The sequence below is a fragment of the Gallus gallus genome, chromosome 6, assembly GCF_016699485.2.
Source record: "Gallus gallus isolate bGalGal1 chromosome 6, bGalGal1.mat.broiler.GRCg7b, whole genome shotgun sequence".
Classification (NCBI taxonomy): domain Eukaryota; kingdom Metazoa; phylum Chordata; class Aves; order Galliformes; family Phasianidae; genus Gallus; species Gallus gallus.
The window spans coordinates 8951351-8972772 of NC_052537.1; the positions used below are offsets into that span (position 1 = coordinate 8951351).

General features: G+C 46.4%; 2 protein-coding genes and 1 long non-coding RNA gene across 17 annotated transcripts in view; 1 reads left to right on the top strand and 2 right to left on the bottom strand.

Moving 5' to 3' along the window:
* The window catches only part of LOC107053635, a 33172-nt gene extending 30451 nt beyond the window's left edge, over positions 1 to 2721 (bottom strand). For 5 of the 11 annotated variants that reach the window (XR_006939673.1, XR_005860842.2, XR_005860841.2 and 2 more), the window contains exon 1: positions 801 to 1326. This is a non-coding gene — a long non-coding RNA (uncharacterized LOC107053635). Of the gene's footprint in view, positions 1 to 603; positions 1327 to 2355 lie in introns of those variants that run through there. The other 6 variants (XR_006939671.1, XR_006939672.1, XR_005860835.2 and 3 more) reach the window with 3 other exon arrangements.
* On the top strand, positions 1489 to 4295 carry LOC112532725 (soluble scavenger receptor cysteine-rich domain-containing protein SSC5D-like). Its single transcript, XM_025152051.2, has one exon. The coding sequence runs from the start codon at positions 1631 to 1633 to the stop codon at positions 2213 to 2215; it is 585 nt and encodes a 194-aa protein (XP_025007819.2). The 5' UTR covers positions 1489 to 1630; the 3' UTR covers positions 2216 to 4295.
* The window catches only part of ARID5B (AT-rich interaction domain 5B), a 143786-nt gene continuing 126322 nt past the window's right edge, over positions 3959 to 21422 (bottom strand). For all 5 annotated transcript variants that reach the window (XM_040702376.2, NM_001031220.2, XM_015288120.4 and 2 more), the window contains 2 exons: positions 13908 to 14106; positions 3959 to 9807 (listed from right to left, as the gene is read on the bottom strand). In XM_040702376.2, the coding sequence (XP_040558310.1) occupies positions 7657 to 9807; positions 13908 to 14106 (2350 nt within the window). In that variant the 3' untranslated portion in view covers positions 3959 to 7656. The remainder of the gene's footprint in view (positions 9808 to 13907; positions 14107 to 21422) is intronic.

The window sequence follows — 21422 nt, forward strand, 5'->3', positions numbered from 1 at the left end:
AGTGCTTTAATCAGGAGCAAGAAAATAGCGTGCTTTAGTCCTAAATTCTCTGTGTGACTGCCAAATATAATTAGAAACAAATGGCTTTATTTCTCATTTGAGAGATCCAGAGACACTGTGGGAGAAGGGGGAGCCTTCTCTGCCGGCTGTGTTTCGGGGAGCTCGCAAGCAAACATAGCGCCATGAAAAGACTTGGTAGGAGGGGAACACTGCTTGGGAGCCTCGTGCTGGTGGAGCCCCACCGTCAGGGAGAGGTGTAGTGGGAACGGGCAGCCATAGGAGAGAGCACCCGCAGGGTTTGGGAGCCTGGAGGTGTGCGCTGGGCTGCAAGGCCCAGGGCAGCCCATGCCACTGCCCTGCTGTTTTAAAGAGCAGATAGATAGCTTTGGCAGTAACATGGCAAAAGAATCCTTTGCTGCTCATGTAAGAAGTTTTGCAGCACCTCTTCACAACATGGCACCGCCTCACAGCGTCCCCCCACAGCATCGCTCCACAACATGGCGTCACCCCACAATGTGGTGACCCCTCACAACACGGTGCTGCCTCACAGAGTCACCCCACAACACGGCGCAGCCTCATAACATAACATCGCCTCACACTCACCTCACAACGCAGCACCATCTCATGGCGTCCCCGGACAACGTGGCGCCGCCTCACGACATGGCGCCCCCCGACAACATGGCGCCGCCTCACGACACGGCATCACCCCACAACGTGGTGACCCCTCAAAACACGGCGCAGCCTCACAGTCACCCCACAACACGGCGCAGCTTCACAACACAACATCGCCTCAGACTCACCTCACAACGCGGCACCATCTCATGGCGTCCCCGGACAACGTGGCGCCGCCTCACAACATGGCGCCGCCTCACGACACGGCGTCACCCGACAACGTGGCGCCGCCTCACGACATGGGGTCCCCCGACAACATGGCGCCGCCTCACGACACGGCGTCACCCACAACGTGGTGACCCCTCACAACACGGTGTTGCCTCACAGAGTCACCCCACAACGCGGCGCAGCCTCACAACACAACATCGCCTCACACTCACCTCACAACGCGGCACCATCTCATGGCGTCCCCGGACAACGTGGCGCCGCCTCACAACATGGCGCCGCCTCACGACACGGCGTCACCCGACAACATGGCGCCGCCTCACGACACGGCGTCACCCCACAACGTGGTGACCCCTCACAACACGGTGTTGCCTCACAGAGTCACCCCACAACGCGGCGCAGCCTCACAACACAACATCGCCTCACACTCACCTCACAACGCGGCACCATCTCATGGCGTCCCCGGACAACGTGGCGCCGCCTCACGACATGGCGCCCCCCGACAACATGGCGCCGCCTCACGACACGGCATCACCCCACAACGTGGTGACCCCTCAAAACACGGCGCAGCCTCACAGTCACCCCACAACACGGCGCAGCTTCACAACACAACATCGCCTCAGATTCACCTCACAACGTGGCATCACCTCATGGCGTCCCGCGACAACGTGGCGCCGCCTCACGACATGGCGTCCCCCGACAACGTGGTGCTGCCTCGCAGTCACCCCACAACACGGCGCAGCCTCACAACACAACATCGCCTCACACTCACCTCACAACGTGGCATCACCTCATGGCGTCCCGCGACAACGTGGCGCCGCCTCACGACATGGGGTCCCCCGACAACATGGCGCCGCCTCACGACACGGCGTCACCCCACAACGTGGTGACCCCTCACAACACGGTGTTGCCTCAGAGAGTCACCCCACAACGCGGCGCAGCCTCACAACACAACATCGCCTCACACTCACCTCACAACGCGGCACCATCTCATGGAGTCCCCGGACAACGTGGCGCCGCCTCACAACATGGCGCCGCCTCACGACACGGCGTCACCCCACAACGTGGTGACCCCTCACAACACGGTGCTGTCTCACAGTCACCCCACAACACGGCGCAGTCTCACAACACAACATCGCCTCAGACTCACCTCACAACGCGGCACCATCTCATGGCGTCCCCGGACAACGTGGCGCCGCCTCACGACATGGCGCCCCCCGACAACATGGCGCCGCCTCACGCTATGGCCGCACAGCCCAGTACAGCACCGCATCCCCTCACAGCGCCACCTCAAGGCCTAACGCCAGCTCAGGTCACAGCCAGGCGGCACGGGGTGGCTGGGACACGTCCTCTCACCTCAGCCAGGGCGCAGCCCTGAGGGCACGGCAGGGACACCTGGCGCCCAGCCTACACCCCTGCTCTGAGGGTCATCTGAGACACCACTGAAGGGATTTCTTTTCCGAAGTAAATTTCAGAGCAAATGGAAGGAAAGTAGCGGGTTTCTGCTCCCTGGCCTACCTTTTTTCCTCCGTTGAAGACAGTTCCGTGCACGGTGCCCCTCAGCCCAGGGCCATGCTGTGAGATGAAGTGCCGGCCTGCAGCTGTGTGGGGCAGTGATTAGTTACTGGGATAGCGCAGCTGTGGAGTTGCTCCGTCTCTACAGGAAGAGGGGAAATACTGTTTTTTTATGATCCATTCTCAAATGAAACTTCTTTTTTTCTTTAATTTTCTGTGTGACTGAGGAACACTCTCCCAGGTCCTTCAAGTGCATTGTCACCCCAGTGCTGCTCCCGCATTACAGTGCAGGTTTATAACAGCAGGAGCTGTGTGGAGATGTGACAGTGCCAGTGCCACTGCCCCAGTGCTGTCCCAAGAGGGGCTGGGAGGTGATGTTGCCACTGCACCAACATGGCCCATCCCGTGGCAATTCAGGCTCATGGCTCAGGTAAGACACTAGATGGAGTATGTCACATTTTTAATACTTTTTTTTTTTTTTTTTAATCAATCCTCTAAAGGACGAATTGAAGAGCTAAGCAAAAGACAGTGGAAGCTCTGGCAGCAGGTGAGCCCACCAAAATGGGGCTGCAGAGGCACAGGCTGCGTGCCCTGGCTCCAGGAAGGTGCTTGGTATTCCTGGAAGGCCTGCAGGAGTGTGCTGCCAGCAGGCTCACCTGCCTGCTCCTCCCAGTAACAGAAACGTCATAAAATGTTTTCCTGGAAAATAGCAGCAGGGAGCTGCTGCTCTTCAGCCCGGTCAGGGTGGGCTCCAGCTGTGTCAGTGAGAGCTGTGCTGAGCAGAGGTGAAGCTGACAAACCCAGCGGTAACTGCGAGTCAATGTGAGGGGCAGCTGAGCCCTGGAGAGGTGCTGTGTCCCCCGCAGGGGATGTTGGCACTGGCCTGGTCCTCAGCTCCACCACCTGGGTGACTCAGCCTGCTGCCCTCTGGGGACCGGGCTGCTTCTACCCAGGCCTGCAGGGCACATCTTCCCCTGTTATGTGCCAAGCAGTAGCCACACGTTCCTAAATTACAGCCAAGGAAATGATTTTTCCTGCTGCCGAGGACAGAAGTGACCCAGCGTGCAGACAAAGCTTGCTGCACCACAGCTTTCTCCAAGGGCCACCATGTTGAGGGGGGTGTCGGACCCAGTGAGGAACAGAACGCAAATTAATTTCACTCAGTGATTGTTTACTGTCATCAACAAACTCAACAGTTAGCATCCAGCTGCAAAATCTTCTTGGTGGAGCTGAGAAGGCAGAGGGTGATTTTCAGCCACGAGTTTGAGCTTGCCATACGAGTGGGAAAAAAGCTCTGCTCTGAGATACAAATGGAACAAATTTTCTGGAGAAGGTATGAACGTTGTCCCATCCAAAGCTGCTCCTGCAGTCAGCCTGACCGAGCCACGCTTCAATGTGAGCACACTGCAAAATAGAGGGGCACTGAAGATCTTGTCTCTTCCTCCTCTAGGAAATTGCAAACTTCCATTTCTTTAATCTAATCATTTGCAGGAGGGAATATTTTCTCTAGAAAAACCAATATAAGAGGGCTGAAAGGTCGGATGGGATAATATGTAATCCACGGTGATAAGGGCTGTTTACAGAATTATTAATCAAACACAAAAGGGAACAGATAGTAACATTTTTTATTAAATATTACAGTGGATCAAAAAGTACAAAATATCTTTTGCCTGCTATGTGATTGGGAAACTATTGGCACATAATACAGTATCAAAAGCATTAATAAGTACAATTTGGAAAACATACAAAAATTGAGTGTTTATAGTTGGCTCAGCTTTATTTCTGGTAGTGTTTAAACTAACACAAAGGTTACTCAATAACCTTTTAAATGGGAAACTATATAATATTACTGGGCCATTTTTTATATATACAAATCATCACCTTACAGAGCATATAGGCTACATAACTTGAATCACAAAAAGTATACAATATTTACAACAAAAGAAAGTTAAAAAAGTATAAACAGCTAGTAGAGTATGCTGCCATTATTAGAACATATTTAAAACTATGGGTCCGGGGGAGGAGAGCGAGAGGAGGAAGAGAACAAGTGAAGTATCGACCACATTTACAGCAAACACCACCGTTAAGTGCTCACGTAACAGTTCTCACGCTGCGGGCCTCGCATCAGGGCAGGAATTCCTGTTTCTCACTAAAATCGTGACGACTGGGTGAGCGCTGCACAGGAGGACAGTGTGGGAAGGAGCATCCTGGCAGCCCTGGGAGCACAGCAGCACAGGAGGCACAGCCCTCCCGGCCCGCTGCCACCACGTGCTGCCAAGCCAGCTTGTCCTGAGCTGCGACAGGCGACTTTCCAGGCACTGGCACACCAGGGAAACGGCTCACGCAGCCAGGCTGACTTGCAAAACGTTCTCACTCGCTCACCTACACCCTTGCTGGGAGTGCGCTGCACTGACAGCCAGGTGCTACTGTGGATCCACTTGGTGAAGGCAGGCCCAGCCCGCAGCCAGAAGGCACGCGTGAGCCGCGGCGGCTGGGCCGTTACCTCATCATCTCACAACCTTTAGCATCCCTAATGAATGTTGGACATAGTGCGTTCGGCTTGCAACATTTCTTGGAACTGGTTCTTGGTAAATAGGTTTATGACTCTATTGCCAATTAGATTCCACAGTTTCCTTTACAGACCTATCAATAACAATGGTTTGATTGCACAAAGAGAGTCCTGTGCAATTTCATTCAATAATAAGGCCCCTTGAACTCAAACAATGCAAACAAAGTCCCATTTAAGACATAAAAAAAAAAAGTCTTTCAGCCAATGGAGAATTCAATAGCCTTTTGAAAGACTTCCAAGATTTATCTTAAGAGTTCTTAAACAAACAACACACCCCTTCTGCTGGGGCCTTATGCTACCATTTCTTTTCGTTTGTCCCGATGTCTCACCCAGCACACAGGAGCCTCCCTGCCAGGAGGGGCCTGGGCTGGTCTCCTCCCAGGGAGGCAAGGCCCTCCCTCCCCGCTCTCCTCCACAGCCCTGCTCAGCATTAGCTCTGCTTCACAAAGGCTATGACCAAACTCCAACGTGACGTAACCAAAGGGAAAGCGAACACTGCATAAACAAATGCACGAACCCAGGACACAGATTTAACCAAAACGAGAAAGAGAAATGCTTGCTTTGCCAAACACACACTCCTATTTGTGTTTGCTGTAGTTTCTCATATTCTCTCCCTGTCCCCCCGCCCTCCTTCCTCCCACCCATCCCCAAACCCCTGATTCTCACAATTCAGACCTAGTGCAACTTTACTAGAGATGTCCTCGACATTATGGCCTCTGCCCAGCTGAGCCTGCGGTTCTGTTCCTGTAAGATCCGTGGAGCAGCAGGATGCTCTGCAGTGGCACATCCATGTTCTAAGTTCTACTAGTCTGTTTATTGATCAATTAAATATAGTTTTACCACAGGAATATAAAGTACTGAATTGAAGAAGCTGGATCTTTAACAGTAGACGAGTATATTATTCTGGTTTCCACCTTTGGATATTATCTATGATACATTATATATTGTATTTGGCTTCATATCATGGGAAAATTTAATGACATGCCTAGCATGCAAAGTGTTTCTTAGTAGTTTCCATGTTTGTTTTCACATCAATTATGCTGTCTCTGAACAGTAAACTGAGATGGTCTGAATTGCAACCAATTTTCACATTGTAAAAAGCCTCTAAGCCACACTCCTCTATCAATGTCTACACTCAGCTGCATGGTGGTGACATCCTTCAGCGTAAACATGCAGCCACAGGATAGCTCTTTCATTACCAAACCCAGCCTCTCTGTGCTTGGCTCTCACTCTCTGGCAGATGCCCAGGGAGGGACATGGTCCCCATGGGGATGCCAGGACCATCCCAACAGGCATTTGGCTCCTTTGCCACCTCAGGGGCCAGATTCCATCCGAGGAGACCCAGCCCGTGGGTGCCAGCTGTCCCCAATGGCAGGGCACCCGCTGCATGACCCCTACCCATCCCACCAAGCCCTGCCCGTGGCATAGGACCTGCACGCCCCTGGTTCAAACCATTAGGACTCCTATCCTAATTTCCGAAATTCTTGCCATTCTTGCAAATTACAAATCTGTTTTCTGGACTCCTCTGCCATCCACCATCTTGTGTCAGTGAGGTTTAGTTTTCCAGATCTCTGGTACACAGGAGGGTTTCACAGCCTAGGTAAGCTAAGTGCGACTCTTGACAAATTCACGGACCACAATATGGGAAAGCAAAGCTCAGTGGGAGGGAAAAGCAGCACGAGCCACCACAACAGCATGAGGAGAGTGGGAGGTGCTCAGCACCTGCGGGGTTGGACCATAGGGAAGGGAACCGGTTTGCACCCTTGCACCATAGTATTACCTATAGTATGTTTATATCCATTAAGATGAATCTGAACCAGTTGCTTCAGTTTGTAAACAGTAAACATTACCACAAAAAATGAAACAAAAACGCTGCTCAGAAGAATTAAGGAGCTGGAAAAATTACAAACATAAAAAAATTAGGACAGCCACAGCCTTTTAAAAAAGTTGCAGGTAAAATGATACTGTTTAATTTAAAAAAAAAAAACCAACAAGAAAAGAAAACAAAAAAAAAAAGAAAAAAACAAAACAAGAAACAAACATAAAGAGTACAGAATATATTGGACAAACAAAACTATATAAATTATTGTGACCAAATGTGACATTGGTAGTTTACGAAGTGGATATGTACAGTCAAATTAATCAGTGTTTACCCTTCTGTTCTAATAGTGTTAAAATGAAAAATCTATTGCCGTTTTACTATACATTGCATTGATTGAATCTTTAAAAGTCAGGAAAGGTTACCCAAAACAGCACATCCACTGATTGTGTGGGTTCTCGGCCCTCTTCTCCTCGCCAAGTTCATCTCGAGTCCTCGACTCATTTGCAACAACACTCGACCTCTGGTCCTTGGCTCAATGAAAAGCAAATGCAAACGTCGCCTCTCATTTCAGTGAGCTCAGGACTGGGCCTGCATTTCCACGGCTCCCTTTGAACATTTGCTCTTACCATACACAAGTACGTTCAGAAAACACATATGCAAAATCCCAAGAATTTTTGAGCGTATGTGTTGTTGTTGTTTTGCCAGGGCAGGGGTGAGGGGAGAGGGGACTGGCGTGGAGCCAGAGTTAAAGAAGTAGTCCTGTCTCGTTCACACTCCAAAGCTTTCTGCCACGCGGGATATGACGGCATCCTGGCTTACAGCAATACAGATCTGCAAGACATCATCACAGGGGAAGGAATGTCGCTAACTGAACTGTTCTCCTCAGACTTTTTTTTTTTGTGAGTGAGGGGATTTACAGTTTTGTGCTGGGATGTACGGAGGACAGCTGGGAAGGTGGGAATGCAGCTTGAGGGTTTATAGCAGCTAACGGATAAATGCTGTTATGCAAAAGGTCACCGTACGAGCTTCCTACAGGTGTTGCTGTGGCTAAGTGTCTATACAGTTGCTGAGAATTTGCAGGGGATGTGAGGAATTGTCTCTGCACCATGAGGGAATGGAGAGCCAAAGGTTGCATTAGTGGGGAGAGCACGGTCTGATTTTTCAAGTACTGTAAAGGATGGGAATACCCAGGCGGGAGGCGATTGTTCAGCCCTGTGCACAGGGTTCCTGGATACAAGCCTGGGAAGATTGGGGCTGACAGGGGAAATTTGTGGCTCTCCAGCACGCTGCCTGAATGCAGGCCGTGCAGCGACTTGCTGCCTTCCCCCTCCGCATCGGGAACCTTTTCTTTCACGGAGGTCTCCTTTGGTAAGTGCAGAGGAGAGACAGCTCGGACTTTTTTTTCGGAAATGACTTTGTCCAATTCCTCCAGGCCCCGCTTCAAAGGCCGAGCAGCCCCGATGTTTTGAGGGCTCATTCTGCGGCTAATGATAGGATGCACCATCCCCTCCATCTTCCTCAGGTTCTCCAGTCTCTGTGCCTGCTGCTTCCCAGACCTGTGGAGTAACTCGCTGTGTTTTTTAGGGGCTGTCATGGCCATGGGGGACACGCGGCAAGCTTTGGGGTTACAGTCTAGGCTCACTGCCTGGCTGCTCGCAGCCTGGAACAGGGAGATACCTTTGCCTTCTTGCTGGGCCATAGATGAATGAGAGAGACCGGGGCCAGGAGCCTTTGCAGTCTGTTTGTGTATGCTCTTTGGAAGACTCAAATCTGTTGGCTGATCATCTGAAGAGGCTTCCACTGTTGCCTTTTTTTCTTGCTGATGCAAAGATGGGTGATAATTTAAATTTAGTTTTTCTTGGTGTTTGTGTTGAGTAAAAGTAGAAATATTTTCAGACTCTCTGAACATGTCCCGGGGGAGGTACTTTGATGTCTGTTCATTATTAAGGTGGTGCTCCGTGTGCCTATAAAGGTTGTGCAGATGAGGTGATGAATAAAAATCTGCCAAGAAAGTGGGCACACGGGAGTGCTGCAGTGCCCTTTTCTCAGTCATTTTATCTTTGCAGTCCTGGATATCTGTCTTCGGTACGTACGACTCAGCAAGAGAACTGAGGCGGTGTTGTGAAAAATCACAGCGCTGAGGATCCACTTTACTTAGCATGTCATGTTTGAAAACATCATTAATTGATTTCCTTTCTTCCTTGGATTTAAAACTCTGCACATGCTGTATGACCGATGGCCTATTAATTGCTATGGGATCAGAATTAGGGACGTGGGGACCCTGTGATAGGCTTGATGACAGTTCATCTCTGCTGTTCAATTTCTTTTTGCTAATCAAAGGTGGAGGAGAACCGTAAGGATAGCTACATGATAAGGCTGCCCCACTGACCTGCGACAGCAGCTTTTTCTTTGCCAGGGGTGACATAATGCCTGGATTACCCTTTGAGTAGAGCAGTGGTGTGTAACCAAAAGTGGAGTCGTCGCTCATGGACCCAGGCAGCTCTTTTTCCTTGAACATGTCAAAGTTCTGGACCACCAGTACTTTGGGGGTTTGCTTCAATGCGTTGTGGATATCTTCGTTTCCCAGCTGATCTACTTTCACCGTGCAGTTTGCAATGTAATCAGCCATCTCTGGCAATTTATCATCTTCCATATCACTCTGAGTGGGCAGCTGGACTGGGAAAGTCGAGAAGGGCATTTCTGGAGGTTCATTTTCTAAGCTCTCAGTAAAAGCTTTGTGTATTCTTCGTTCTGGCTTTGTGTCTTCCTGGGTATCTGCTGAGGAGTGCAGTCGTTTTGTGACAGTGGCATCCAGCACGGTATCTTCATCTGGGGGCATGGATAAACTCGGGAAAGATGACAAATGAGGAACTTCCTCCTTGGCTTTCTCGCTGCTTGAGCTGTTTTCTGTCACGTCTATCTTTTCCATAGGCAGTGGCCGAGCTGCCTCTGGCAAAAGAGGTGGAGGGCCTTGATTGGGTTGTTTCGTCTCTCCTGCTGTAGGATGTTCTGTGAAATTTTTCTGGTCTGCTGATTCTTGATCCTTCTCTTGTTCTGATGAAACCTAATAAAATGATTCAATAGACAGTTACGAGAATGCTGTACGTTTTTGTACATTCAGAAGAACATATTCAGTACACTGTTTGCTACTGCTGGAGATGTACTTGTCAATCACCTTGTTGGAATGCAAGAGCTCTAATACCAGGTACTGGAGTCAAACAAAGAAACATACCTCCTAGAAATACACCATCACTGCCAGTGTCATAATAAGGCATTTCAAAGCAGCAGATGTTTGTAGCCTGACTAAAAGCACCAGTGGCTTCACCACTAAACACGGAGGTTATAGTCTTTAAAAATTAATTAGGCAAACACAGGAGAGCAGATTTCATAACAAAAACAAAAAGGCTATAAAGATTTTTCTCACTAGCCAACTTCACCTATGAGAAGTGCACACGCATCCAAACATTTTTTCTTACATGAAGCTGAAAATGCAGTCTCTAGCATTGTTCTTAAAATTCAGTGATCACAGAGGAGATCATTCACACCCAGTTCTGCATTAAAGTGTGAAAATGACAGAAATGGCATACTAGGAATCCCTATTGTAGGCAGCAAATCACTGCTGCAGCTTAACTAGGACACACATTTTTTTATTAACGGATTAAAATGAAGTTGTCAACATTCCGTAAGTGCGTGTGCACGCTATCACAAACATAGCTTTTATATGTTATCATCAACGGGACTGCAGCTCTTTCTGCTCCACCATTAATACAGCTTGTGTGCACAAGTCACACTATTCATCCCATTATGTCGTTGGCTGAACTGTGACCCGCAGAGGTCATCAGAGCGTCCCATCTGTGATCCAGCTGACTGACAGCCTTTTTCAAAACTGCTGTCATTCTCCTCTGACACGTCATGGTATAAGACAGTCATAAAACAGAAGCATTGTGTGAACCCTTTCTTATTGTTTTCTTTCTTTCTTAGTTGTGAAGATAAGACCCATCAAGAAAGTTATTATCTAAATGCTGCTCTACAGTCTATCACAGGAGTGAGGGACCAGAGAAGGTCCTAACGAATCTCATCATCTCAGAGATTTATTTCTTCACAGCTGCTTTTAAATATTCCTGTGTGTTTGGTTGGCCTATTAGTTGCAGTGTCCATTAGTCATCGTAACTCCTTTTTAAACTAATAGCTGCCTTTTGCAGTCCAAATACCATCATTAGGTCCTTCACAAAGTACTACCCCTAGTCTCTTGAGCTTATAAAATTACAGGAAAATACCAGACAGATGAGCAAAGCAAGGATGAAAAAAAAAGAGAGAAATGATATTTAATAACTGCACATTCTGCTCTTTGTTTCTGTTAAGCAACATTTCGATTGAAGTTTCAGATATTGTGGGGAAATGTGCATTCTAAGGCTAATAGCATTTTGTCTGGTATCCTGTTACAGAGACAACGTCATTGAGATGGCAGGAAAAGAGGGAAGAGCACAAAGGCAAATGCAATCCTAAATAATTAAAGTTATATTCTCTCCCTGCATACTTGTGCTGCGTGAGTTAAACGTACAATGGAGAAGACTGCTCTTTTGCAGCTTGGTTATCCTTTAGCCCACAGCTACAGCCTGCTCTGAAGCCACATGCAGGACTGGTGTAAATGGTGGCTTGGCTGGGGCCATGCCTACGCATCCACACACAGCGATAAAGGCTCCCTGTGAACAACACGCTACCACTGCTGTCTGGCAGGAGGCCTGCAACAACCACGGAATCTGTGCTGGGTGAGAGGGGGAATGGTTTTAAACTGAGACAGGGGAGGTTTAGGCTGGATATTAGGAGGAAGTTTTTCACCCAGAGGGTGGTGACGCACTGCAACAGGTTGCCCAAGGAGGCTGTGAGTGCCCCATCCCCAGGTGCATTCAGCGCCAGGCTGGATGTGGCTCTGGGCAGCCTGGTCTGGTGGTTGGTGACCCCGCATATAGCAGGGGGGGTTGAAACTCGATGATCACTGTGGTCCTTTTCAGCCCAGGCCATTCTATGATTCTATGATGTGAGGCCTTCCACCTGGCTGCAGCAGATTGGAGGCTGCTCCCACCCTGAAGGACTGGATGATGCCTTGGGTACAGAGCTCCCTCTGCAGAGGAGCACTGATGAGCACCCACCTAAGGGGGGAAGCATCCACCCCTGTAGGCCTCCTCACTTCTCTGGCTTTGTGCAATCATCCATACAGTGACCTGTGTGAAGGATGCAGTTTTTAATTGCCTGCCCTGATTAAACAGGAGCAGGACACCATCATCCATCCTAGAGATGAGAGATTCATTCTTCTTTAAAAGGTACCATTTTACAGTGGGAAACTGCCACATTTGTGTATTTTTATTGTCTCGGCTCGGCTCCTTATGCTTCCGATAAGTGCAGCTCTAAGAACTCTTCCTGCAAACCACATACAAAAATAACTGCAGTTTAAGCAGCAGGAAGTTTGAGATAGGGAACAACAAAAGCAAGGAAATTCAAAGTTAAGGCTAATGCTCTGTTGCTGGCTTGTTATGCTGTGCTTAACTGTGGCAGTACCAACAGTATGTAAGGTATCTTGCTGATCTAAGACCCCACAGTAAACAAGCAGGCACAAAGAAGTGACAGGGGAAGGGAGCACAGGCCTTAGCTTTGCATTTCCTTGCTTTGGGCAATTTGTGTTGCAATGTTCCACTGACTTAAGGAGGTTATATGCACTTCAGGTATTTGCAATCAGAAGCAGGGGAGTTTTCCCCCAACAGGGTTCTCTGCTTTAAAATTACAGTGCAAGAGAAAATAAAAATCCCTCTCTGTAGAGTGCTCTTACATTTGATATTAAAGATGCTGTTGATCAAGACAATTGAAAACAAATTCTGGTTTGGACAAGAGATGACATTTTTCAGTGTACGCGTAACTTAAAGTGGTAGTGGGACACGAAAATCAGAATATTCTGTTCTTGAAACAGCATGCAAAGTCTCAAATGCATCCACGCTTACTGGTTCTGTGACTTTTTTATGCAACAAGGAGGGTTGTTGGTAGTTGACTCAATACCAATTTCAAACTGGTTTAGAAACAGGACTTATGTACCTGCCAGACAGCAATGAAGGCAAGGAAGCAGCCATAGTCTGCCGGGCATGTCATCTGTTTCAACATTCTTTAAATACTTACTTTCACTGCAACGCCTTGAAGGCTGCTGCGATCTGGCAGACTGAGACAGGAAAAGCAACATCTTGTGTATTTGACTGTGTGCAAGAAGCTTCAATGCCTCACTTACACAAGGTGCAAGGAGGACAGAGTACAGAGTGGCACATATGGGCAAAAGACTTGCTTAAGAAACTCTGGAGCAAAATGCCCATTGGTTTTACAGCACTGAGCGACGTATGAAACAACTGTAACCTGCAGACAAGTATGAATTCCACTGATCGATCTTTTCATGGGCTGTGAACACAGAATTGGAGCTGTCCTACGAGCACACCTAATGTGATTCTGTGTGGAAACCAGGACCTGCCCATGTGAAGCAGGTTAGCAGCATCTCAGCTGAAAACCATCTGTGGTATGTGAGAGACTTCAGTCTCAGTTAAAGCTTGGAAGGTGGTATGCTCAAAATTTGACCTTTAAGTCTAAAGAGAAATTCAGTATAACATGATAAAAATCCTGAGGAGTGGTATGTTTTCTGATGGACACGTGCATACAACTGTAAGTGCAGAAGGGCTGATCCAGAGGTTACTACTATAAAAACCAGCTATACCCACCAGTTACCACAACATTATCAGCAGTATTAGAGGTTCCCGCACCCTATACTTAACATTAGGAAATAACTGTGGTAGTTGTGTGGTTTCCTTTTGGCAGATGCTGATCTTTTCGTGGTGACCACTGTGTAACACAACAAGCAGAAATGATACTTGTTGCATCTAGAGCTTGGTCTTCTGCCATCTAGGTCTCACTCCTAAGCAATATGGAGCTAACTGGTGGCTATAAAAAAAAACTGGCCCTGCAAAATCACAACAGAGGCAGTACCACGCCAACTGAATTTCTACTGCTGAGCAAACTCAAAGGCCAACTGTTCAGGATTCTCCAGTTTAAATTATGCATTTTATCACTGAATTTTGATTGATTAAAAACTGCACATTTTTAATTGAAAAGTTGAAAAGCAGGGAAGCAACCAACCTCAGATGCATCTTGGGGCTTCTGTGCATTATCTTTCTCCTTCTTGCTCTTTTGGTTTTCATTTTTGATGCGTTTTGTTCCAGACACTTTTGTTTTCGCTTCACCCTCCTGGGAACTGTTATCCTGTTTTCGAGGTTTCACTGGAGGCAGTGGCTTATCTTCCTCTCCTTTAATAAATCTTTCATACGGCAGGATTAATCTAGGGGATTAAGGAACAAATAATTGATCAGGTTTTGCTTTTCTAGCAAAGAATAAAATGTATCTACTATGAGCAGTTTACTTAATAAATCTATTTTCTTCTGTGGCATAAAAGCATCACTGTAAACTCTGTATCTACAAATCCAAGTATGATAAATCAATTTATTTGGCAAGATAACCGCGTGGCATAAATTGAGTGGAGTTGGCGCATATCAGTTGTCAGTAAGGCTGTAGTGGTTCACGCGGCCACACCGATTTGTACAGATGAGGATATGAACCACTACGTTTTAGACTGATTAAAAAAAACCAACCATTTACTTTTTTTCTCCCTACCCTTAAAAGCATGCAGCAAACCCCAGGGAAACACCTCCAAAGCAACAGCCAACCTGATAACAGCTATACAATTTCCAGGCTGGAGGTTCCCCCGAGTGCAAGGATAAATGCCAGAAACTGGGTGGAAGACATCTGAGTATGGAAACCTGCAACCTGTGCACATGCACAGCATGGTGCAGTGCCAGCCTGCCCTGACCCTTCCAAGCACACCCGCAAAGGGTGACAGTCACCATGGTCCCCGCCTTCCCAAATGAGTCTTTTCTTTTAAAGAGTTAAAAGTGAAAGAATTTTGAGCAGCGGAACCTTCCTCCACGAAGCGTACAAAATCGCTTTAAAAAAAGAAAGAAACACAAACAGAAAATATCCTCCCCCAAAAGCATCAAACACTCTGAGTTTTAATCTATCTGTTTTCCCTTTGCTATTCTTGATCTGAAAGGAAAAATAACTGATATAATTAAAAGGGATGGATTGCATTACAATCTCAGTTTCAACTTCAGTGATTAAAGTTTTTATAATGCATTTGGTATGATTAATGACTCACTGTGGGATTAATACAAGACTGAGACTTTAAAAATATGAACTTTAATACGGCAAACATAATTTGTTTTTTTTTTTTTTTAAAGACAAGTTGACTCTATGAAGAAAATGTACTTTGCTTATAAACAACATAAATCTGTTCAAATACCAGGAATCCTTAATTATCTTTAATCTAGGACTCCGAGGCAGAAACCTCTTTGGTTCAGATATTCGTTTGTTATCCTAGAATCAGCTCCTAAGCATGCAATTTTGATTTACATACTTAGATGTTCAAACACAGTTTGGGCTTAAGAGAGCAGAAATTAGATTGCTTGTGATCATAATATTTTACATTTTAATAAAATACAACATAAATTATGTTAAAATATAAACCTAATTTATGCTATATTAGAAACAAAATTCATTAACTGAGCATGCTCTGACATGGTATGTGCAAAGAGGCGTGAATAATACTTTCTAGCCCTGAATTTGGCAGGGCTCCAGTAATGAAGCTAAGCAGAGCCCACAGGGAATATTCATCTTCAGATCCCATTACAAACTGAGTTTAAACATGTTACAGCTGCTAAAACTGGAAACTGCTCCCTCTATGCAAACTTAGCAAAATAATATGTAGTTGCCAAATACCTGTTTCCCACTGTAATATTACAGTTAATGTTTATATAATAAAAAGCATAACTAAGCAGAATCAGAAAAAAATAATCTTGTTCATACTTGAGGCTGCTGAATTTCACTCACAAAGCACAAATATTCGTGCAAGCACCGGATACCTCCCTGTGCTGCACAGAGCGCTTCGGACTTCACTCGAGGCGAGGCTGGGCTTCACGCAGGGCAACACTGATGTCGCTCTGCCATGTGTGAAATATTTAAACTCGCTTTTAATAAAAACACATTTTATGACAATACTTGTTAGCTCTGCGAGGGGACTGTTTGGCTTTGTTTTGTTTCCATAGGAACACGCTGCCCATTACAAATCCCCACCTCCCCTCAACAGGCCCTCGGAGCGTCCAAGTGCTGTGCAAGCAGGCTGCCATGGCCCGCTGGTGTGCCTTGCTGCAGGGAGGGCGTGTGGTTGTGGCCCAATGGTGGGCCTTGCTGCAAAGATGGCACATGGGGGCTCCAGGCACAGCTGGGCCTGGGCTGCGGCCATGGCGAGCACTTGCACGCCTCCCACTTGGCCTTCCCGAGCTCCTCCTCCTTGTGGTGCACCTCACCAGAACTCATTAGCTTTGGTGCTAATTAGCAACCGTGGCTTAAAATTTCCTTTTCTTATCCTGGGTTCATGTGGGAGTACAACATTTTCATTTTAGTTATTTTTCACTGAGCTCAGCAGTTGGCAGTACGACAGCAGTAAAAATACATTTCACATCGCCGGTCAAAGGCCCGGAGCCAGCAGCAGGAAATCTGGAATTAAATGTTTCTTGTATCTGGAAGGAGGCATGACTAAGGTAAAACGGAACCAAAACACAAGGATGGCTTGTTGAGGAGCTCTCCGCCTCGCTCCCAGCACACCGCCTGGCGCGCAGCGCGCTGTGGCGCGGGGGGCACGGGGGGCGCGGGGGATCCCACGCGAGGCGGCACACGGAGCCCAACCGCACGAGAACGCTCTGCGTGTTGAGACTTCCGCTGGTTACAATTTTCACTGAGTGTTTTTTCAGTTATCCTGTCATGGTACAACACAATTACCCACAGGATATGATCTTATCATTTGATTATTAGAAGTTTTTATAGCGCAGGAGTAATAAAGCTAAGGCAGCTCTCGGAACGGTTAGAGCTCCGGCTCACATGCCATTACCGCTCGCTGCACAGCCAAGTTAAGGTCAATATTGCCCAACGCAGGAAGAATGCGATCTGCTATTACCCAAATAGTTTAGCAGAATGTGACATGTCTGAAACGAACGCAAGATTTCTGTCAGATATTTGCAGCGCAGGTAAGATTTAATCAATCTTTGCACAAGGAAAGGAAAGACGGGGCTCGCAAAAATGCGCCTCGACACCTCGAATGTGCTCCGCTCGGAAACAACACCCGCACGGGCAGCGCTTTGAACGGGGCTGTCTGCAGCGGTGGGAGGGAGCATCAAAGTACTCATGGAGGAGGAAAGGGGGGCCGTTCTGTGGTCGAAAGAGTATTTGCTTGTAAAGCCTGCGAGGAGACCAAATAAAGGGGTCTTTATCATGATCAAGACTCCAATATTAAGATTAATAAAATGTATTATTTATAAGTCAATTAACATAAATAGAATATGTAAGCACTAGTGTATTAAAAAATCTTTCCACAGGCAGCAGATTTTTAGCAGCATGAGGGTTTTTTTTTTTTTTTTTTTCTTTTTCCTGGAATAATACAAGAATAACATTTTCCAGCCAAGAGCAGAAACAGTAGGGGAGTCCTTGCTATCACAGAGCTTCTTATTAAATTCAGTCACTGTGAAAAGCGAGTCTTTTTTTTTTTCTTAAATAAAGACAACTTAAAATCAATACAAGTTAGATTAACAAATCAGTACTGTACTAATCCTGATTTATTACAATCGGCAATATTAAGTTTAATCACGTATAAACTGCTACTCAAAAAAAGATTTTGCTTTACTAAGTCCTGAATTAAATAATAGTGCAGAGCGTACTGAGTTTTCAGATCTGCATCATCTGATATTATGAAAAATTCAATGTACTTCTCTGCAGCAGATGTCAGAGGTCAGCAAATCTATTACAGTAATGTAAGTAATCTGGCTTTCTGCCAACGTTTTTTTTAAAAAACACTGAAGCAGATAATTTTATATTTACAAATTCTAAAATCCTCCAGGGACTGAATATCTTTCCCAACAAAAAGCAGAAACTTCACATTAGAGAAATGTATTTCACAGTATATCAAACATGTCTTCATCATTAGCATTCCATAAAAAGAAAAAAAAAAGTCCTTAATCTTTATTAGTCAACATTTTTTTTTTTCCCCAGCTACAGAAATAATACAAGGTCTAATCTGAGCCGATAACCACTGCATTTTCATGTATTGATTACAAAGAATGAATGACTTTTTTGGCCCAACCCTGCTTCACGTAACACATGAGAGCACATCTATTTATAGGCACGATAAAAAAAAAAAAAAAGCAGTTACAATAATGCAAAGGATCTGACCAACCCCGAAAGAGGAAGGAAATTAAACGTTAAGGCTGCCAGTTTCCTCTCTAATTCTCCCCACTGTGTGTGGATATTACGGGGTGCTCAGGCCAGGGAGGAACCATATGCCCATGACACAGCGCTCTGTCCATGGGCTGCACAGGGGGAAGGAGGGCAGGAGGCAGTTCAGCACGACCCCTACAGTATTTTTATACCGTTTGTCTCAGTGTTTATTTTTGTTTTCTTTCTGGCAGAATAAAATATTCCGACATGCCTCCCATTGACATCATCTTGCTTTCTCAAGGGCTCCAAGCCCAACACAAAACAGTGCGCTGAGGGAGCCTCTCAGCCACAAGAATAATCTTGGAAGCACATAAAATACCAGAGCCCATTACTTGGGAGACGCTGCCCCTTTCCCATTCTTGGCAAGAAGGTTAAGGAAGTTGTTTGCAATGGGAATGGAAAAAGACTTAAATCTGCTCTACCGAATGAACACAACCATCGGTTAACCCATGGAACTCACTGCCAGTGGTTATCTGGGGGCCAGGGGATTAGTGAGATTACGCAAGGTTTAGATGCTAATGTAAATCATGACAACAGTAAATGCTCAGATTCAAAAACACTGAGAAGGGACAGGCAACAAATCACCTTGCTGGTAGGAGCTTGAAAAACACTTCCCTCCGGGGCATACTAAGTCACAGGTGAGTGGGTCTTGGCTCCTTCCCCTGAAGGCACTGCTGGCTGGGGACAAGATGGCTGTTCTGCCAGGTTCACTAAGGGATTTCTCTGTTAGGTCCTTGAAAGCAGCAGGGCAGAGCCATCGCCAGCCCCGTGAGCATGGAGCCAAGACAAGCGGCACCGAGCTGGGGCGACTCCAGCAACAGTCCTCACGCACAGGCAGGCAGTCCCAGGGCAGAGGGCCCCCAGTCGATAACCTCAGTTGCAGAAGCCTCATTCTCTCCCTGGAAACCCAATGGCAAAGCATTCGGTTGTTCTAAGGGACCAGCAGGAACACTCTAGCTCTGATCCCAAAGAAGGCTTGTCTTTTTCACAGTCATGTTCTTCAAAAGGAACAAATCTTGGAGCAATGCTGCCACGGGAAACAAGTCACCTTCAACAGCAATCAGCTGGTGAAGATTGGCAGGAGTGTCAGGCAGCTCTCCTGGGCACCAGAGACCAGTTTCCAGCGGAGAATAGGGGGGAGGAATAACCCAAACTCTAAGATCTCAGCCTGTTTTCTGAAATGGGAATATAAAACGCAATGAGGAAATCAAGCCTGATTTCCCCATGCTGCACTGTACAATCCAGGGGTTACGAAAGCAAGCCTTGCACGCTTTCGTGCAGAATACAATAGCAATAGGATTATTTGCGTATGTCTGAAGTACAAAACTGGCATGTACTTTATCAGCAAAGGCAAAATATATTTGAGTTCAATTTTGTTCCCAAAGAACTTTCCTTCCTTAAAGAAATGGCTCTTTCATCCTTTCATCAACAACTTTCCTCACAGCCCACTGGGAGTGCTGGTGGGTAATGAGAACAGCTCGCTGCTGAAAGGTGGGAACTGCATTGCTGTGAGAGAATTCAAAGGCACTTTGTTTTAGGTAAACTAGAAATTAGTGACATTACAAACACAGCTGTTGATTTAGCTGCACTGTCAGGTGATACAAACTCAGACACTCTCCATCCTATGGCTCAGCAAGGGGAAACAAGCAACCATCCCAGATTTGGTGCACAGCGAAGGGTGATGAGGACAGAGAAGCTTCCCCAGATCACTCTACAAAAAATCACAAGCTCTGTTGGGGCAAGACCCCAGGTGGAAAGGAGATATGACTGGGGAAATAGTTCCCCACAGGGGTGAGAGACCATCAGCCTGCAGTCCCTGGAAGAGAATACCTGATGATCTGGTGTGCTCACCCAACGACCCTAGTGCTGGCCACTAAGTCTGCTAGGCTGGAAACCCAGTTCTGAAGAAATTTTGAAAGAACAGCATGTTCTCAGATGTTCTGAATGGACAGTTAAGGATCTGTTATTTAATGGTAAACAATTACATTCCTTTGTCATCTGATACTTTTAAAATTTTGGGGAGGGGGGAAGCTTTCTGAATTTTCAATAGTTCCTTTGTTAAAGCATCTGTTACTCACATAATTGAAAAGATGTTTGTTCAGTGGCATGCTTGAGAGTGCAGTTATTTAATCTTAATGATAAAGCCCCGAGGGCAGAAAATCTCAAGTAGAAACCTCTTGTTATTTATCAAAAAAAAAATAACCGAAAGAAAAAAAAAATACCTCGAAAAAAACGGGAAGAAAAAGAGGACTACGACACCTCATCTATCTTCAGGCTTAAATTCATGCTTGATGGAAAACTATTGAGACAGTTTGAAACCAGGAAAGTTTTCTGGGAGTCTGTGACTAGCTGAAGTGGGGGGGCAGGAAAGTAGGGTGAAGACAAAAATAAAACACATCAATATTACAAGAAAAAACTACTGCTTGGCAAGTTTTGTTTGGGTCAAACAAAGAGCTAGCTGTAGTTTACAGGATGACATAACACTTGATTAACTTTTGCCTGAGGATGTTTTCACACTTAGCAATGTAAACCAAAACCTACGATAAATTACAACATATATTAGAAGACTACCATAAGCATTTTCACGTATATATTCCAAAATGCCCCTATTTTTTCCCCCCTCCTAAAAGACCAGCTGCTATTTCCTACAAAACTCCACCAGAGTGCTTACACTTTACCAAAATTATCCAAACGCTTTAACAAAACCAAGCAGCATTTGTAAGAAATGCAGGACTCTCCTTGCATATTGAATTACTTCACAATATCCTCAGGGTAGAGAAACTTCATGGTTCTTAAAGGGAAACCATATAAGGGACTTATTTTGACCTGCCTTGTGTTTCTGATAATACATAATATTTATGTGTGCAATTAAGACTGAAAAATGTCAGAATGGGCTCCAAGTTGGACACTGCATCTCACTGTTTTCAGTCTGCTGGAAGGGGACAGATGTGCAGCATGTACCGCAGGTGCCCAGGGGCCACAGACCCCAGGAATCTGTCCTCAAACCATGGCACAACCACCGTGCAGGGCTGCAAAGCCCCACTGCCCACTGAGGTCCCCTCTCAAACACCTGATCCCCGCAATGTCCTGGCAGCCATGGTTTTAGAGCACACTGCCCATTTGGCTCCCTGAATTTGCAGGGGTGAGTCCTGCCACGGACCCCTGCCACCTGGCTCTGACCAGGACAGCTGGGCAGCCGAGGCTCTGGTGGCTCAGAAGGGTCAGGCCGTGAGATACCCCATGGTATAGCAGGGCACGGCACAGTCCTGCTCCTGC